The sequence below is a fragment of the Sminthopsis crassicaudata genome, chromosome 5 (assembly GCF_048593235.1).
Source record: "Sminthopsis crassicaudata isolate SCR6 chromosome 5, ASM4859323v1, whole genome shotgun sequence".
NCBI classification, from domain to species: domain Eukaryota; kingdom Metazoa; phylum Chordata; class Mammalia; order Dasyuromorphia; family Dasyuridae; genus Sminthopsis; species Sminthopsis crassicaudata.
Window position 1 is genome coordinate 33332040 of NC_133621.1, and position 16681 is coordinate 33348720.

Genomic DNA, 16681 nt, shown 5'->3' on the forward strand with positions numbered 1-16681 from the left:
TTACAGTCTGCAGGTGTAACAGATGTAAAGCAAGATTAATAGTATAGAGCAATAATTAAACCACAGCTATCTAGAAAGAAAAGGGTTTAATGCTATCATTAAGTGTAACTTAAACTCTCACTAAATATTTTTAACTGCAATAAAAGCTTGTTAATTGTAGGACTAAACTCCTACATATAACTTCACTCCTTAAAATAAAGTTTTCCTTTCTATGAATGCAAAAGCTCAACTGAAATTATTCTTTTCTTTAATTCATTTCATAGAAAATGGAATCTTAGAATTTTTTCTTGGATTATTAGCTCTATGAAGAAATTGCAAAGTAGGAAAGAAAAATGTTTATTTAAAATTAATTCCAGCTGAAAAGAATTTATTATTATATTGGTAGCAACATTGTTGTTTTTATTAATAATGCCATAATCCTCCTATGTTCTGAGAATTGTACCTTAATTATTATTCCTAATATTTGTGATACAAGAAAAGAAATGATATTTTTTCTTCAAGACAGTAATCTTTTTTGTAGAAATGATTAATAATTTTCCAAGAATTTTTTTGCTTTACATGAAATATAACATAAGTAAGTAGTGCTCAAGCACTTATAAGTCTTAAAGTTTTTACTTTTAAAATCAGCTCAGATTTATAACATTTTTAGGTGTGCCTTGAATTCTCTCCTCAACCATTTCACAGTTTACAGATGAAGAATCCGAGTCTCTGATTTGTTCTTGGTAACTTAGCTAGTAAAAGTCAGAGCCAGGATTTGAAGCCTGGTTTCCAAGCCCAGTGCCTGTTCCACTACATCATGCTGAGTTATTTTGAAGTACAACAAGCAAAATCAATTCTGGCATTTCCAAAAGTTACACTTTTGTTTCCAGACTCAAGATAGTTAAGCCATAAACCAAAAAAACAGAATACTTGCTATATTGAATGTACTTGACCAGAAATTTCAGGGGTCCCAGATAAAATAGAGGATGTGATGCTGGCTTTCAAGGAATTCAGAAATCTAATTTGGAAAGTAAAATCTATAGAAATAGAGTAAATTATGTACAGTCATCGAGTAGTCTATAAATATGCACAGAAAATGATTCAAATGAAATATAAATTCTCTAAATATTTGGTGGATTTGGTGGTATTGTCTCAAGGAGTCGAGATAATATAAAGGTAAGGGTATATACCCTGCATTTAGCAGATTATTTCATATTATCAACTTTGTTCATGTTGAGCCAAATTCAATGGAGTTTCCAAAGGAGAATTTGCTGGAGTTTGTATTTCCCCTGATATATAGAGCCTCCAGAATACTGGGCCTCCTCCACACACTCTCTCACTAAAGGGTTAAGAAAAGAACTTGAGTGGAAGTGGATGAAATTTGTAGGAGTAAATTCAAAATCACACACATGTGCACACACACACACCAGCCACAGAAGCACAGGATGCTGGTTGTGACTGACAGGAGTAATATGGTGAAAAAGAGATACTGACTTCTTCTTGGAAAATAATTCTAATCAAAGTTCTGCCAAAGTATAAGCTGTGGGACCTTCAGCTAGTCTTTGGCAAACTTTCTTGATCTAAAGTATCTTGGTGTTGTAAAATATGAAGCTATAGATAGGATAAATGGTGAATAATCAACAGAATAAAGATACTAGATTAAGGAGAGATTGGTAAAGACTTCCTGTAGAAGGTTGAAAGTAGAATTTTAGCTAAGACCTAGAAGAAGACAGGAGGTAGAGAGGAGGAGAGAGAACATTTCAGGGATGGTGGACAGCTGTGAAATTGCCCAATTGGGAGATGGAACAGCAAGGCGGCCTGTCGCTGGATCAAATGGTATGCAGTAAGATATGAAACAAGAAACTTAGAAAAAGCAAAAACAATTATGAAGGACTTTCAATCCCAAGCAAAGGATTTATATTTGACTCTAGAGGTGATATTGAGCCATTAAAATTTATAGACTAGGGAAGTGATGTGGACACACCTGAACTTTAGGAAGGAAGATATTGCTTATCTAGTCCCATAACATACTTTTTATTTTTTATGTAGTTAAAAAAATTAGCGTATTTTGCAATGTAATGTAAGATATGGTAAGGTCAAGTCTCCTGTATTCCCTCAAGTAAAATGCAAACTTCTTGAAAATAGGGTTATTTTATTTACTTGACTAATATATGTGGCTACCAGCTGGAATAAACATTTTAATTCAAATAATACCATTCAGCATCTCAAAGATGTAAGAGTCTAAAGGGGATAAGTCTTCTCTCTGGGTTTTGTTTCCGCATTTGTAAAATAAAGCAATTGGATTACATGGTCTCTAAGATCCCTTTGAACTCTAAACCTATGGTTTTATGATATATAAAATAAGACCTCCAGCTCTAATCATCTTTTCTTGGAGATCAGGATATGATCTTTCATCTTTCTAGTCACCCAGATTTGCAATCTTACTGTCATTTTTAGCTCTTCATTCCCATTGTTTGCTCATATCCAATCACTTGCAAATGTTCATTCTATCTCCACAATCTATCCATTCCCTTTTCATTTATAGACCTACCACCCTAGTCTTAGTCCTGATTACCTCTCACTCTGACCCTAAAAATCAATTGTCTTCACATTGATCCCTTAATTGCCACTCTCTGAGCTTCCAAAAACATCACGAGAAATTAATGTCATTACTTCTAGACTTACGTCATTTGGAATATCAAGGTACAAAATCATATTGGTTATTGAAAAGGTGATTTTTTAAAAAAATTTAATTGTATAGATATCATGGTACTATTTCATTAATGAGATCAAGCTATTTTTTCTTTTTCTAAAATTGTGGATGATTTCTAAAATTTCTCATATTGAGCCTTCATTATTAAATGATTATGATTTATAATAAAAGCATTGGTGATCATCATTTCCATACTTGACATTTATATAATGCATAGGACCATGAAATTTTGAAAGTTATAAGGGACCCTAGAAATCATTGCATTTGATCCATTAATTTTACATATGAGGAAATTGAGAAACAGTAATGTTACATGACCTCCCTAAGATCACAGAAGTATTAAATGGCAGAGTAGGGATTTGAAACCAGGCTGTCTAACTCCTTATTCCATTGCACCATGCTCACTCAATAATAGTTTACAAAGGCAATTCACAATATTTTAATTGATTCTAATTGTACCCATGGGAAGTAAGTAAGAGATATATTTCTCCGCTGTATAGTAGGTTAGAGAGGTGAAACATTTTGACTAGCATCACCCAGCCAAGGACAGAGAGCCAGAACATGATAGTTCTGGAGTGAATCCATTTCTCAAAGTTCATATTCAGGAGTTTTTCTCTCTTACTTTGTGTCCTCCCTACTCTATGTTTTATAAAGTTACTGTTAGGCTGTTTTAATTTTCTTGCCATTTATGGAGGCAAATGGGTGAGATAGTAGGGACACAATGTTGGAAACACACTTTGTAAAGGGCTGAAACTCTTAAAAGGTGTGCTTGAATAAGACAACTGAGCACTTAAGACCAATTACCTATTATTGGACAATGATTCTATTAGCATATGTTTAGAAAAATGGCCTTTCTCACTGTTCAGTGCTGGATGTTTGGTGTATACAGATAATTGTAGGTAAGAATTAAAGGGTGAGGTGAGAGGCAGAGGACTTCACTTTGCTGCAGGACTATGAGAAGGGAGGTTGGTGGTGAGCCTGTGGCAGTTTGTCCATCTCCTTCAGTTCTCCCACTAAAGACCAAGGACTTTTGCTCATCCTGACTCCGGCTATTCCTGAGGCCTCCTGGGAGCTAGCCTGGACTTTACAACACCTGCTTAGTAGTCTGGTGCCACATAGACTTGTACCATCAAAAGCAATAACTATTCTTTACTGTGTCAGAGTTACTTCTCTGAAACTAAAATTTAATTATTAATTACATAATGTTGTACTGAGGGTATTCATAAGGATTACACATCCCTCTATTATAAGGTTCCTCTTCCCATCTCAGTACTATGAATCTCAATATCACCTTTGTTTCTTCTCCTTTGATACAATTTTAGAGGAAGAAATGGACACTGTCTTTGTAAATAACAGCCGCTCTACTTGTACCCTTACTCCCATTCTCTTCTAACTCCTCCAGGGAGGTTCCCCATTTCCTTCCTAATTTTTAATCTCCTTATCAACTGATTCATCTTTTACCTACAAACACCCAGATCTCCCCCATTTTTTAAAGAAATCTTCACTTGATCTTCCCACACTCTTTAGTCCTATCCTTCGTTTCTTGGCCAGATTCCTAAGAAGAAAGTAGTCTATGCTCATGGCTCTATTTTCCTACTCCCATATGACCATCAGCTTTGCCACTTAACTCCAGTGACCTTTTCTCTTTACTTACTCCTTTACCTCTTCACAACATCAGTAAGTCACCAAGCATTTATTAAGCACCAGGTACTCTCTTAAGAGCCGGAGATGAGAAAAAAAAAAAAAAAAAAAAGGCAAGAATAACAGGGGAGGCATCCTGCAGATTCATGGATATGTTCAAGATGTGGGCTAGATGAAAGGTGATCCCTGAAGGAAGGCCCTAGCAAGAGTGCCCCCAGAAGAGCCTCCTGAAGAAAGTGGCCTTTGAGAACATTTGGGGGACAATCAATAAAGTTATAGATTCAGGAGATGGAATGTCCCAGGCACATGCTGAATAAAAAAGCAGGATGTGGAGTTCTTTAAGAACAAAACAAGATTCTGTCCTTCTTAGAAGTCACAGGCAGCCACGAAAGTTTATTTAGCAGGAGGGTCAGAACTACACTTTGATAACAGAATGGAAGGTGAATTGAAAATAGGGAGACACCAATCAGAAACTGTTGGAGTAGTGGAGCCATGAGGTGACAGGGATCTGTATCAGGGGCAGCTGTGTGAGTAGAGAGAAGGGGATAAATAGGAGAAATGTCACAAAGGTAGAAATGATAAGACTTGGCAGTCAGGCAGGTTATGTGTTATGAGTCCAAGTGAGGACTCAAGGATGACAACAAAGTTGGGAGCTTCAGTAACTGGAATCATGGATATGGCAATAAAAAAATTGGGAAGAAGGGAGAGGTGGGGCATGGCAAGAGGAAGATTTGATGAGTTGTATTTTGGATATATTGGATTTTAGAAGTCTATAGGACACCCACTTCAAGTTGCCCATTAAGCATTTGGTGATCAGAGACTACAAGTCAGAAGAGAAGGTAGCACTAAGAAATTAGACCGATAGTACTCTGTCCTAGTTCTAATATGTGTCTAGTCACAAAATCATCAACCTCGTTCCACTTTTATGCATGGAGGTAGCCAAGATTCTCACTAGTTTTCTTCTCTCTTTATATGTTCTCTATTCTGATGACTCACAAATGTATACATTCAGTCCCATTTTCTGATTCAGAATTCCAGGGCTGTGTCTCTGCCTCCCTGATAAATATTATTAAATGGGTTTCTTATAGACAAATCAAACTCAAAATGTCCCAAATATAACCTGTTACCTTTCCCCCAAATCTTCCTCCCCTTTTCCTGACGTCCCTTCTAGTCATCCAGGTTTGAAACTGAGCAGTCCATTCAGAACATCTTTTCTTTCCCTTGGATTTCCCTTGCCCTAATACAAGCACCTGCTGCACTTTCAGGCCATTTCCATACCATGTTCCCAGAACATATTCACCACCAATCCTCCCTTCCTCTTCTAGTTCCTTTACAATGTCAGTTTCTTGAGAGCAAGAACAGTCCTTGCTTGTATTTTTTTATCCTCAGCCCTTAGCTCAGTGCTTAGTACATGGTAAATACTTAATAAATGCCTTATTTAGCTATCTATCCTCAAATCTTCCCTCTTTCTTACCCCTTATTTTCAGTTGGCAAATTCTGTCAACTCTTCCTTTGCAATATGGTTTGTGTTCATCTCTTTTTATTTACTCACATGGCTACATATTCTTTTGTTTTCTTTTTTCAAATTAAATTTTGTTTTCTAATCAACAAAGGTCTACCATTTCTTCTTTTCTCTTCCTCCTCTCTCCCAGGATTGAGGTGGGAAACCTCTATTTCTAGCATGTATGGTCAAGCAAAACATATTCCTACATTGGGCATGTCTTAAAAAAAAAAAAAAAACTTTCAGTCTGTATTCTGAGATAATGGACTTCATCAAGGCTTCTCTGGAATCATGGTGGATCATTGTGCTGATCAGACTTTCTAAGCTTTTCAAAGTTGTCTGTCTTTGTTATTAGTTCTGCTCACCTCACTCAGCCTTCCTAAGTTTATCTGAAACCATCCCTCTTTATCCTTTTTTACTACACAATTGCATACCATCACAATACATACCACAACTTTTTTCAGTCATTCCTTGTTGCTCCCTCTCGGTTTCCCCTTCTTTGCCCAAAAGCTCTGATATAAATATTTTTGTACTTCTGAGGCTTTTTCTTCCTTCTTTGATCTCTTTGGGGCATAGACCCAATGGTATTTTGTGCTGGATCAGAAGGCGCATAGGTACAATTTAATAACTTTGGGGCATAATTCCAAATTGCTTTACTGTATCAACAAGTTGTTGTTATTGAGGCCTCCATTTTATCTGTCATGGACCACTACAGGACTATCTTCATCAGTCTCCGGACCATCAGGCTGTTGGGTCTCCATTTCATCCTCTCCATACATAGCTGGCAACATGATATTCCTAGCATACAAATCTGACTTTATTACTCCCCTGTTTCAGAAGCTTGCCCAACAAGTTTAAGACCCTCCACAGTCTCCCCCAATTTCCTTTTTCAGGTGTATTATACCCCTTCCCTTTATAAGCAATCTATTCCAGCTGAACTACCCTGCTTGCTGGTCCTGGAACATAAATGTATTTCTTGTCACTGCCTAGATTGCCCTGGTTCTCCCCATTCTAAGAGAATCCCTCAGTTGCTTGGGTGCTGCTCCAGAGCCACCTTCCCCCTCCCCCCAGCAGGGAGCTGTTTTTGTCCTCCCTGAGGATGTCACTTTGGAAGGGTTATGCCTCTCCCAGTATAATGCATGTTCTCTGAGGACATGGACTTACACTACTTTTTTTTTTTTTTTTGTCTTTGTATCCTCAACATGTAACATATGGCCTGGGACATAGTAGCCGTTTAATACACATTTGTAGGTTGATTGATTGATAGGTGCTAATAGATCCTTATTGGATGAAAGTGAATGAATGATATAGCTATATTTGAAAATGCATCTATATTAAATGCTAACAAAAGCAGACATTGGAAGTTTTTTTTTTTTAATTCCTACTTACCTAAAAAATTTTAAATTTGAAAGACATGTATATGATTCCATAAGAAAACCAATTTTCTTCTAGAAGACCAGAATGTAATTGTGTAAGAAAGGATTTTAGTCTGCTTTACAAAATAAGAATCCAATAGTACTGTACGTCGTGTATCGTCAATTAAAAGAGAAATATACTTTATACGAATTTCAACTTTCAGAATCATATGAGGCAAATCAGAAAAAAAGATTAAAGTGTTCTGCTAGATTGTTTAATTTCTCTTACACCTTTATTTACACTGAATATGGCATTTTACCCCCTTTCAATGCTTTATATTTTTGAAGCTATTTGTTCTGCACATACTAATAAAATTTAAAAATTAGGATCTATCTCTGAAATCACAAAATTAATTTGAAAACCTAAAACTTAAAATGTGTTTTCATTAAAGTATCCTCTACATTTTTTATTCTGTTAACTAGATCTCATTTTTTCTTTTCTTTTATTAAATCCACTAATGCCTCATATTGTTCTGGTAATTAAAATTTTCTTAGGGTTTTTTGTTTGTTTTATTTCTAGGCGATGGGTCCGATTGCTTTTTGGACGGGAATTCCCTCTTCAAGATCTTCTGGTTGTCTGGGATGCTTTATTTGCAGACAGCATCAATCTGGGCTTAGTGGACTATGTTTTTGTAGCTATGTTGCTATATATTCGTGATGCATGTGAGTATAAATTACCTCGTCTGCACTAGAATAAATTGGTCTCTTTTTAGTTATTTTTCTTTTTTTTTAAACATTCGCTGTCTTTAAATATCTGACTAAATATGCCTAAAATTGTGTGATCAAAAATTGATTGGAATTTTAGCTGAACATACTAAATATAATTTTTATTAGCCAGTATGTCTATATTGCAGTAGGTAGTGTGAGAGATTTCAAATATTTTCTGAGCCAGGTTTCTAGAGAATACAACCTTTGGTTTAGCTCAGAGAGTGTTGAATCACATACACAAAAGAGAGTAAGACATACATGTACAGAGCTCCACCTTCTGACAAATAGGAAGTATCTTCTACAAAGCTGGAAAATTGTTTATAGTACTGACTTATTAACAATGAGAATTTGAGGCTCTGAGGCTTGTCTTTTTGCTGTTATTGTTCAACGCTGTAAACCCCCATCAGAGTAGACCCTCCTATCTCCCAAGTTAAACTTTTGTAGTCTTTGATTGATGGGAAATCCATGTATCCTATCTTGAGTTATCATGTCAGTCTTTTACCTCCAAAACTTTCAGAGTGTCCTTAAAATTTCTCCCAAAGGGGTTGTTTCCTAGATAGTAATGATAATCACTCACAAAATGAGATTAAAAAGAAAAGGAATTGATGAGAATTACAAAAAGTAATTTCTTGAGAAAACCAAGAAAGGGAGCAAAAGAACTCCAATTAAAAATGTCCAATTTCTTGAGAGAGTCCCCAGTGCTGGAAAGAGATTTTTTGGATAGATTAAAATTGGGCTCTGATTTAAGAAGACTCAAAGGCATGACCTGTTTATGACATACACTTACTCTGTGATCTAGCTATTAAACTTTCCAATGCCCCCTCATAAGGTGCATAAAGAGCTATTCTGCATTGGTATCAGCACCAAAGAAATCAGAGACCCAGGCTAAAAATAAAATTGTCCAATATAGACTGATTGATTAGTATGCTTTGAGGAACACTAATAACCATTAAAAATGGAAGTCAAAATCTATTTCATTTGGCAAACATTTATTTAAATGAATTTTGGGTTTTTTAAGTCTACAGTTCAGCACATTCTTCATGCAAAATAAATTTTGTGCTGGTCTTTGAAGTTTAACTAATTCAAGCTTTGTCAGGCTAATGAAAAAGATCGACCTAGAATTCTTATTTGTCAGGCAAAATTTACCAAAGAATAAAGGAATAACAGAAAATATTTGTAAAGTCATACGTCTTAGGATATTCAATATAAACCCATCTCTCATTTTAAAAAATTATATTCTTGTAAAATATAAAAAAGAAAAGTAATTAATGTCCAGGGACATTTTTTCAGGAAATGTTGGTTATCATACTGTTGGTTATTATGTTCACAAAATGAATCATAGTGCTATTGAAATTTATTCCGAATTTTGGAAATCTTTGTCAGATATCTTCATTCTTTGTCATTTCTTAATTACAAATTTCACAACTGCTTCTTTTAATTAGTCTCCTGATTTTATGGCCTGTGACTGTTTTTCTTTGTTTTATTAATTTATATTCCATTTGAAATAAGTTCCTGAATAGTTAGTTGATTTTTTAAACTGGAAAGAATTTGAAGGATTTCTAGTCTTATTTCCCTATTTTTGAAGAAAAGAAAAATGTGCTCAGTAATTTGACACAGTTTTTTTTTTAAATTTTATTTATAAATTTTTTTGACATTATATATGCATGAGTAATTTTTTTTTATAACATTATCCCTTGTATTCATTTTTCCAAATTATCCCCTCCCTCCCTCCACTCCCTCCCCTTGATGACAAGCAATCCCATATATTTTACAGGTGTTACAATATGACCTAGATACAATATATGTGTGTAAATCCCATTTTCTTGTTGCACATTAAGTATTAGATTCTGAAGGTATAAGTAACCTGGGTAGATAGACAGTAGTGCTAACAATTTACATTCACTTCCCAGTGTTCCTTCTCTGGGTGTAGTTGTTTCTGTCCATCATTGATCAACTGGAAGTGAGTTGGATCTTCTTTATGTTGAAGATTTCCACTTCCATCAGAATACATCCTCATACAGTATTGTTGTTGAAGTGTACAGCGATCTTCTGGTTCTATTCATTTCACTCAGCATCACTTGATGTAAGTCTCTCCAGGCCTCTCTGTATTCCTCCTGCTGGTCATTTCTTACAGAGCAATAATATTCCATAACCTTCATATACCATAATTTACCCAGCCATTCTCCAACTGATGGACATCCATTCATTTTCCAGTTTCTAGCTACAACAAAAAGAGCTGCCACAAACATTTTGGCACATACAGGTCCCTTTCCCCTCCTCAGTATTTTTTTGGGATATAAGCCCAATAACAGCAATGCTGGGTCAAAGGGTATGCACAGTTTTATAACTTTTTGGGCATAGTTCCAAATTGCTCTCCAGAATGGTTGGATTCTTTCACAGCTCCACCAACAATGTATTAGTTGACACAGTTTTTCTAAAGCCATGGCCCATTGGTGGCAGAACTGGAATGTGAATCCCTACTTCCTTATTGAATAATTATATTATTACAGTTATGCTGCTGCTATTAACTCCTGAGATCAGGTGGTTCTTCAAATCTCTGGAGCTGGAAGGACAATCAGAGGCCATGTTTCCTTCCTTGAACAGTCTTGCCAAAGACCCCACAGGAAATGTCAAGTTTAGAGTGGAATACAAGGCCTAGGAACTCAAGCCCTCGAAACCTAAGCTCTCAGAACCCAAGGCCTCGGAACCCAAAATCTCAGAACTTAAGTCCTCAGAGGCCAGGCCACTGTTCTTCTCTCAGTGTTCTATTGACTCTCCCTTTCACCATTTGCTCTGGAGACAGAGAGGCATGATATGGTGGAAAGAGCCATATAGTACTAGGGACCAAGGAGCTGGATTCAATTTTAGTTCTCATCTTGAATTATAACTGATTCAAACATAATAGCAAGGAGCTCACCATTATTCAGTAGATGTAGCAACATAGAATTCAGGAACTTCATTTATAAACTTATTTTCCTATGAACTTTTTCTCTCATCCTGAACCAGTTAATGCTTGATTTTTCTCAAGTTTTCCTAGAATTTAGGGCTACATATTTGGGAGCAATAATTATATAGTATTCAGGTAAATAAAATAATAATGTTAATTTAACAGTATAACATAGCTTATCTAGGATCTGCTTCTTTGGACAACTGATTAAATATTTAACCACCTAGATTTCTTGACAAGATTCCTTTGACCAGGAGCCTCATCAGATATTTTGTATTAGGAGAGCTGATGACAGCTAGCAAGACTAGTGATAAAGATAATATTGAATGAATATCTTTGCATATTAGACATGTCTGAATATTTTTAATATGAGACATGATTATATCTTATAAACCTGTCAGAATGAGACTATTTTAAGAGACTTCACAATCACCAGATGAATTTTTTTTAAGTGGCAAAGATTTGTGGAGACTATCAAGTGGAGGCCAGTCTTTCATGGGAGAAGAGTATCCAGACTAAGACAAAATTATAGGTATATAGGAATAACAAAAAAGGACCAAAAGTTCTTAAATTTTCCGTTTATGTAGGCATCTTCAGTGTCCATATTACTTGTCAGCTTCAATCTATCCAGTCTTTAAAAAATATATATATAGACAAATAGAATCAGGATATTGAAATTTAAAAAAAAAAAACAGAAATCCCAATAAAAGCCTCATATTTTTTGTATTGAGTAAATTTATTTTAAAAGAATCTTTATAATATATTATCCTAAATTATCTTATAATTTTCATATTTCATCATTTAATTCAAGTGACCACCAAGGGAAAAAAAATAGAAAACAACATTTAAAATATATTTGCCAGTCAGTTCTGACCTGCCTTTCTTTTCTCAGATAGAAATAGAAAAATAATCACCTTAAATTTGTATGAAATATATCTTTAATTCAACATTTTATGGAGGAAGGACTAAGAAGATAATTTCTCCTGGAGACTTAGCATATAAGTTTATAAACAGAATAAAAAGAATGTGTAAGAGAGTGTTTTAGTTCAGTTTACCAAAAGATGGTTGAATGAAAAAGGACCCAAAAATTTTTTAAATGAGCTAGAGGAAATGGTTTGGATCATCATGGAATGGTTAGCCTCCTGAATGTCTGAAATGAAGAGACTGATTCCTGAACTAATTACCTCCTAGGATAGTGGTGACAATTCTAGTCTGTGTATGTGAAGAGTACTTTGTGATTCCATATTCCCCAGTTGTAGGACACTGACCTTTAGCATCCTCCTACCATATTCTACAGTTGCAAAAGCAAACTCAAAAGTGTTCATTGATATCCACAACTCCACAGCCAGGATTCAATCCCACGTATCTTTATTCTCAATTTAGTGCATTTTGGGGTACTTTTTTCAGGTAAAAAATATATTTCAATTATTGTCATATAAGTCTATGAAAAATATCTGCTTTTCTAAATCTTGGTCCATATCTGGATTGTAATCAAAAGTGCTATGTTGGGCTCATTAATAAAATACCTTAAACATTTACATGCCTATTTCATCAGTGCTAAGTTTTAAGAAAAAGAACAAATTGAAGCTTAAAATCTATTAAAGAAACAAGATGAGAGGTAATCAGATTCTAGAGAAAATATTCATGTCCAGAGCAGTCATATTAATATGTCATTTCCATAGTACTAAATTATTACAGGTATACTTTTAAGTGTGTGGATTTTTCAGACAGCTTTTTTTTTTTTTTTTAAATTTTAGTTGATGTTTTAAATTGCACATTTTGTACATGGAATAACATTTTTCAGTAGCATTATTATATGATGTGCATACTTTTATTTTACTATTTAAATATGAAGCTAAAATGCTATAAGACAAACAGATACTTTAGCAATTTATCAAATTTTTTAGGAATGATAAATTATCCATTTAATTTTTAGATCTGGTTTTTCACACGTCTCTTTTGGTCAGTGAGAAATTTCTTACATTGTTAGATGAACTCATCATATCATTTGAGTTTCTAGAGCACTTTCAGCTTATAGAGCTTTTCACTGAAATCTTCTCATCCATTCCCATTTCTGCTTTGATCTACAGATATATATATCTATATATACAGATTTTATATATATATATATATATATATATATATATATATATATATATATATACAGATTTTTATATATATATATGTATATATACATACAGACACACACACATACATACGTACATACATACAGAGAGAGAAAGAGATTCTTATTATTTGCTTTTTGGTTTGAAATTTTGCCTTGAGCCTGGAGCCATGTTGAAGTTGTGCCATTATCTCTATGGCCTACACTAAGATTTCTGGTTTTGTTCTTTCATTTTCTTGTTAAGAGCATGTTCAGCATCAGGTCAGTCTGTCAAAAATAAATTCATTTCAGTTGCTAACTGAATTGCATTCGACTGTTACAGGGAAACCTCACCCAATTAAGTCATAAATTCTGCCTTATCTTTTGTTCTTTTCTTTTGACTCCTTTTTAAATTAAGGAGTGACCCTTAATCTTCTTGGTCTTTGTTGTTTTCTTTGAATTTTAGATATCAGACAATTTCTGATATTTGATATCAGAAATATCAAAGATATTTCATATCAAGTTATTTTTTTAATATATTTTTTCTTCTGAGCAGTGGTGCTTATTGATGTAAAAGCTTTTAAAGTTGCATATTTTACCTATTATGACATCTTATAACCTATTTTCCAGATTAGGGCTTTGTCTTGTACTCATAATTTGAAAATTTTTCAACTATTTGTTTCTTATGTTTTTCTCTGGCAGAATTTTTTATATTTTGATTGTTAATCCATTTGGACTTTATCATGATATATAGTATAAGATGCTGTTTTAAAATTACTTTCTGTCAGCTAGATTTTCAGTTTTCACAATTCTTTTCCTTCCAAAGGCTCTTTTCCCCAATAATAGTTAAGTTCAAAATGTTTTTCCTATCTATTTTTATTTTGATCTGGCTCATATAATCTGTTCACCCAATCAATTTTCTATTTTTTTCCAGTGTCAGAGGGTTTTAATAAAGTTTTTGTAATAGATCTGAAATAAGATCGTCCCTAGCTCCTTCTCAATTTTTTTTTGCACCATGTCCCTTGAAATTCCTGACCTAAGAATTTTTAAATTTTGTCTAACTCTATAAAATGTCTTTGGTAAGTGGATTCAAAGTATCAATAAAATTAGGTGTAATTTTAACAATCTTTTACTTTATTGGCACAGTTTAGATATGAATACTCAATATTTTTCCAATGACTCTTGGCTTTTCTTGTATAAAAGTTGTTTGTTAATTATATTTAGATAAGTTCTGGATGTCTTGGTTGGTTAACTCCAAGATATTTGATTTATTAGAAATACATGGAATTTCTCTTCCTCCTGAATTTTGCTATACAGCCCTAAAAAAAACTGACAATTTTCATGGATTTGTTGTCTGTCTTGTTTGCTTTACTAAGCTTATTGTCTCATTTAATCTTTTCTTCTTCTCTTTGAGCTAATTTTGTTTTTATTATCTTTTGTTATTGTTAGCGATTCTAGCCCTTCATCAAATCATAATAAAGACATCAAGCATACTTACTTTATCCCTTATTAGTAAAGTCCCCATCATTATTCTTTTATATCTAATGCTAGTTCTTTATTTAAATATTTTTATTCACATAGGGAAGATTCTTTAATTCCTTTTTTTAAAAATTTTTTAAAACATGTATTTTATCAAAGGTTTTGCCATGTTTATATAATAATAACATTATTTTGATTCACATAATTATGATGATGGTTTTCCTAATGGTGAATTAACCTTATATTCACTATAAATAAAATTTGATCAACATGACTAATTTTTTAAAGATATTGAAACTGTAACCCATCATTGATATTAATATTTAATATTTTTGCATAAATATTCATTAGTATTGTTGCCATTTAGTTTTCTATCTCTCTCTGGTTCGGGTATCCTGGTCCATTGATTTAGCACAGTTAATTTGGCTCCTTCTTTATGGGCAGATTTGCCATATTGTTTTCTCTTTCCTGTGACCTTTTATATGAAAGATAGAAGAAGAACCTTACAATTTAAACATCTTTTAAACAATTTTATAACTTACAATCCTCTTTAAAATTCCATTCCCTGTGTATATTATTGTTTAGTGTTTCATATTTTTCTCCCAATTCAATATTCACATTTTAGCCCTGATGGTTAAGGTGCTTTTACCTTGGACATTCATTATAGCTGAAGAATGAAATTTGGTTTGTGACTCACTTAGATTCAGCTTCACAAAGAAAATTACTGGCCCATCATTTCTTGTGGTCCAAGTTTTTTATGACAAACATATTTTTAACTGTATTACTTTTATCCTAGCTTTGAGAAATCAGCTCTTGCTATCATGTTCTTTTGTTTTAAGGTAGTAACCGGTTTCTCTTAGGGCCAGAATTTTCTTTACCCTAGTTTACATCTTCTAGATATTTTATTAGATGGAGACCATTGTAGCTTTTCTCTTTTCCCTTTGGAATATTGTATAATTTAATGAGAGTATCTTTTTCCAATGAAAAAATAGATATAGAACAGAATCTTTAATCTTTTTAAACAGTCCTTGCCACTCAAATTTTGAAAGCCTTATTTGGTTAAAATGTTATAAAGTGAAACATGATTTCAATACCTTCCTTCCCGACTTGTTATGTGCCCAAGCCCTTCCTAACCGCGCCCCCCCCCACCTTCTCCCTGGAGTCTTTGTTCATCTTCCTAAGTCCCCTGTACTCTGCAGGCCAGTAATATTGGCCTCCATCTGTCAGTGCCAGGCACACGTTCTCTGTCACCCAGGCTTCTTGGGATGCTTCCCCTCCTGCTCTCTCCCTCCTGGTTTCCTTCAATCTCAGCTTAAATCTCCTCTTTTGTAAGAAGCCTTTCCTAATACCCCTTAAAGCTATGGCCTTCCCTGGGCTGATTATCTCCAAATTATCTCCAAATTATCTGTCCTGCATATATTTTGTTTGCATATAGGTGTTTGCATGTTGTCTTCTCTTTAAACTGAGAACAAAAACTCTCTTACTTTTCTTTGTATCTTCAGCACATAGCATGGTGCCTGGTGCATAGAGGGACTTACTAAATGCTTCCTGACTCCTCTGACTGACCTACTGTGCATCAGTTTTTGTGATGGGCTGTCAGGATACAATATGAACTCTAAGAAGCAGATGAAAACAAATGAAAAGTAACTCAAAGTGGTCTCATAACAACATAGATTTAACCAAGAACAAATTTCAGAGCTTCTCCAACTACTGCATTTTTCAGATGAGGAAACTGAGTCACATGGAGGTCACAAAGGTAACAAGTGGCAGAGTAGGGATTTGCCACCAAAGTCCCATTTGCATTATAATGATTCTGAACAAATTAGCCACTTGATTATGTGCTTCTTACATCCAAGTACACAGTCACACCCCCCCCCCACCCCCCCCCCAAGAGCTTCTTTTCCTTTTAATATCACAACAGTTCATTCTGGTTAAAGAGTGCAGGAAGAATGCACTCACAGCTCAGGATCATGGGGAATCTTGGACTAAGCTCTGCTGTCTGTTAAACACCCATATCCCGGAGCAGTGCTGCTGTCAGTGTCCAGAGGGGACCAGACAGGGACAGTGTCACCGAAAGAACAATCCATCTGGGCTTGCCTCCTACCCTTTGTCTCCGTCTCGGTTTCCTCCTCATCACCTGTAGCGTCTCCCTCCGAGACTTGTTGTGATGACATCAGTCACGTATGTGAGGCTT

General features: G+C 34.5%; 1 protein-coding gene across 1 annotated transcript in view; it reads left to right on the forward strand.

Annotated features, from left to right (window-relative positions):
* TBC1D5 (TBC1 domain family member 5) overlaps positions 1-16681 on the forward strand; it is a 578427-nt gene that overhangs the window by 447693 nt on the left and 114053 nt on the right. Inside the window, exon 19 of the mRNA XM_074269720.1 lies at positions 7770-7912. Within this exon, the coding sequence (XP_074125821.1) occupies positions 7770-7912 (143 nt within the window). The remainder of the gene's footprint in view (positions 1-7769; positions 7913-16681) is intronic.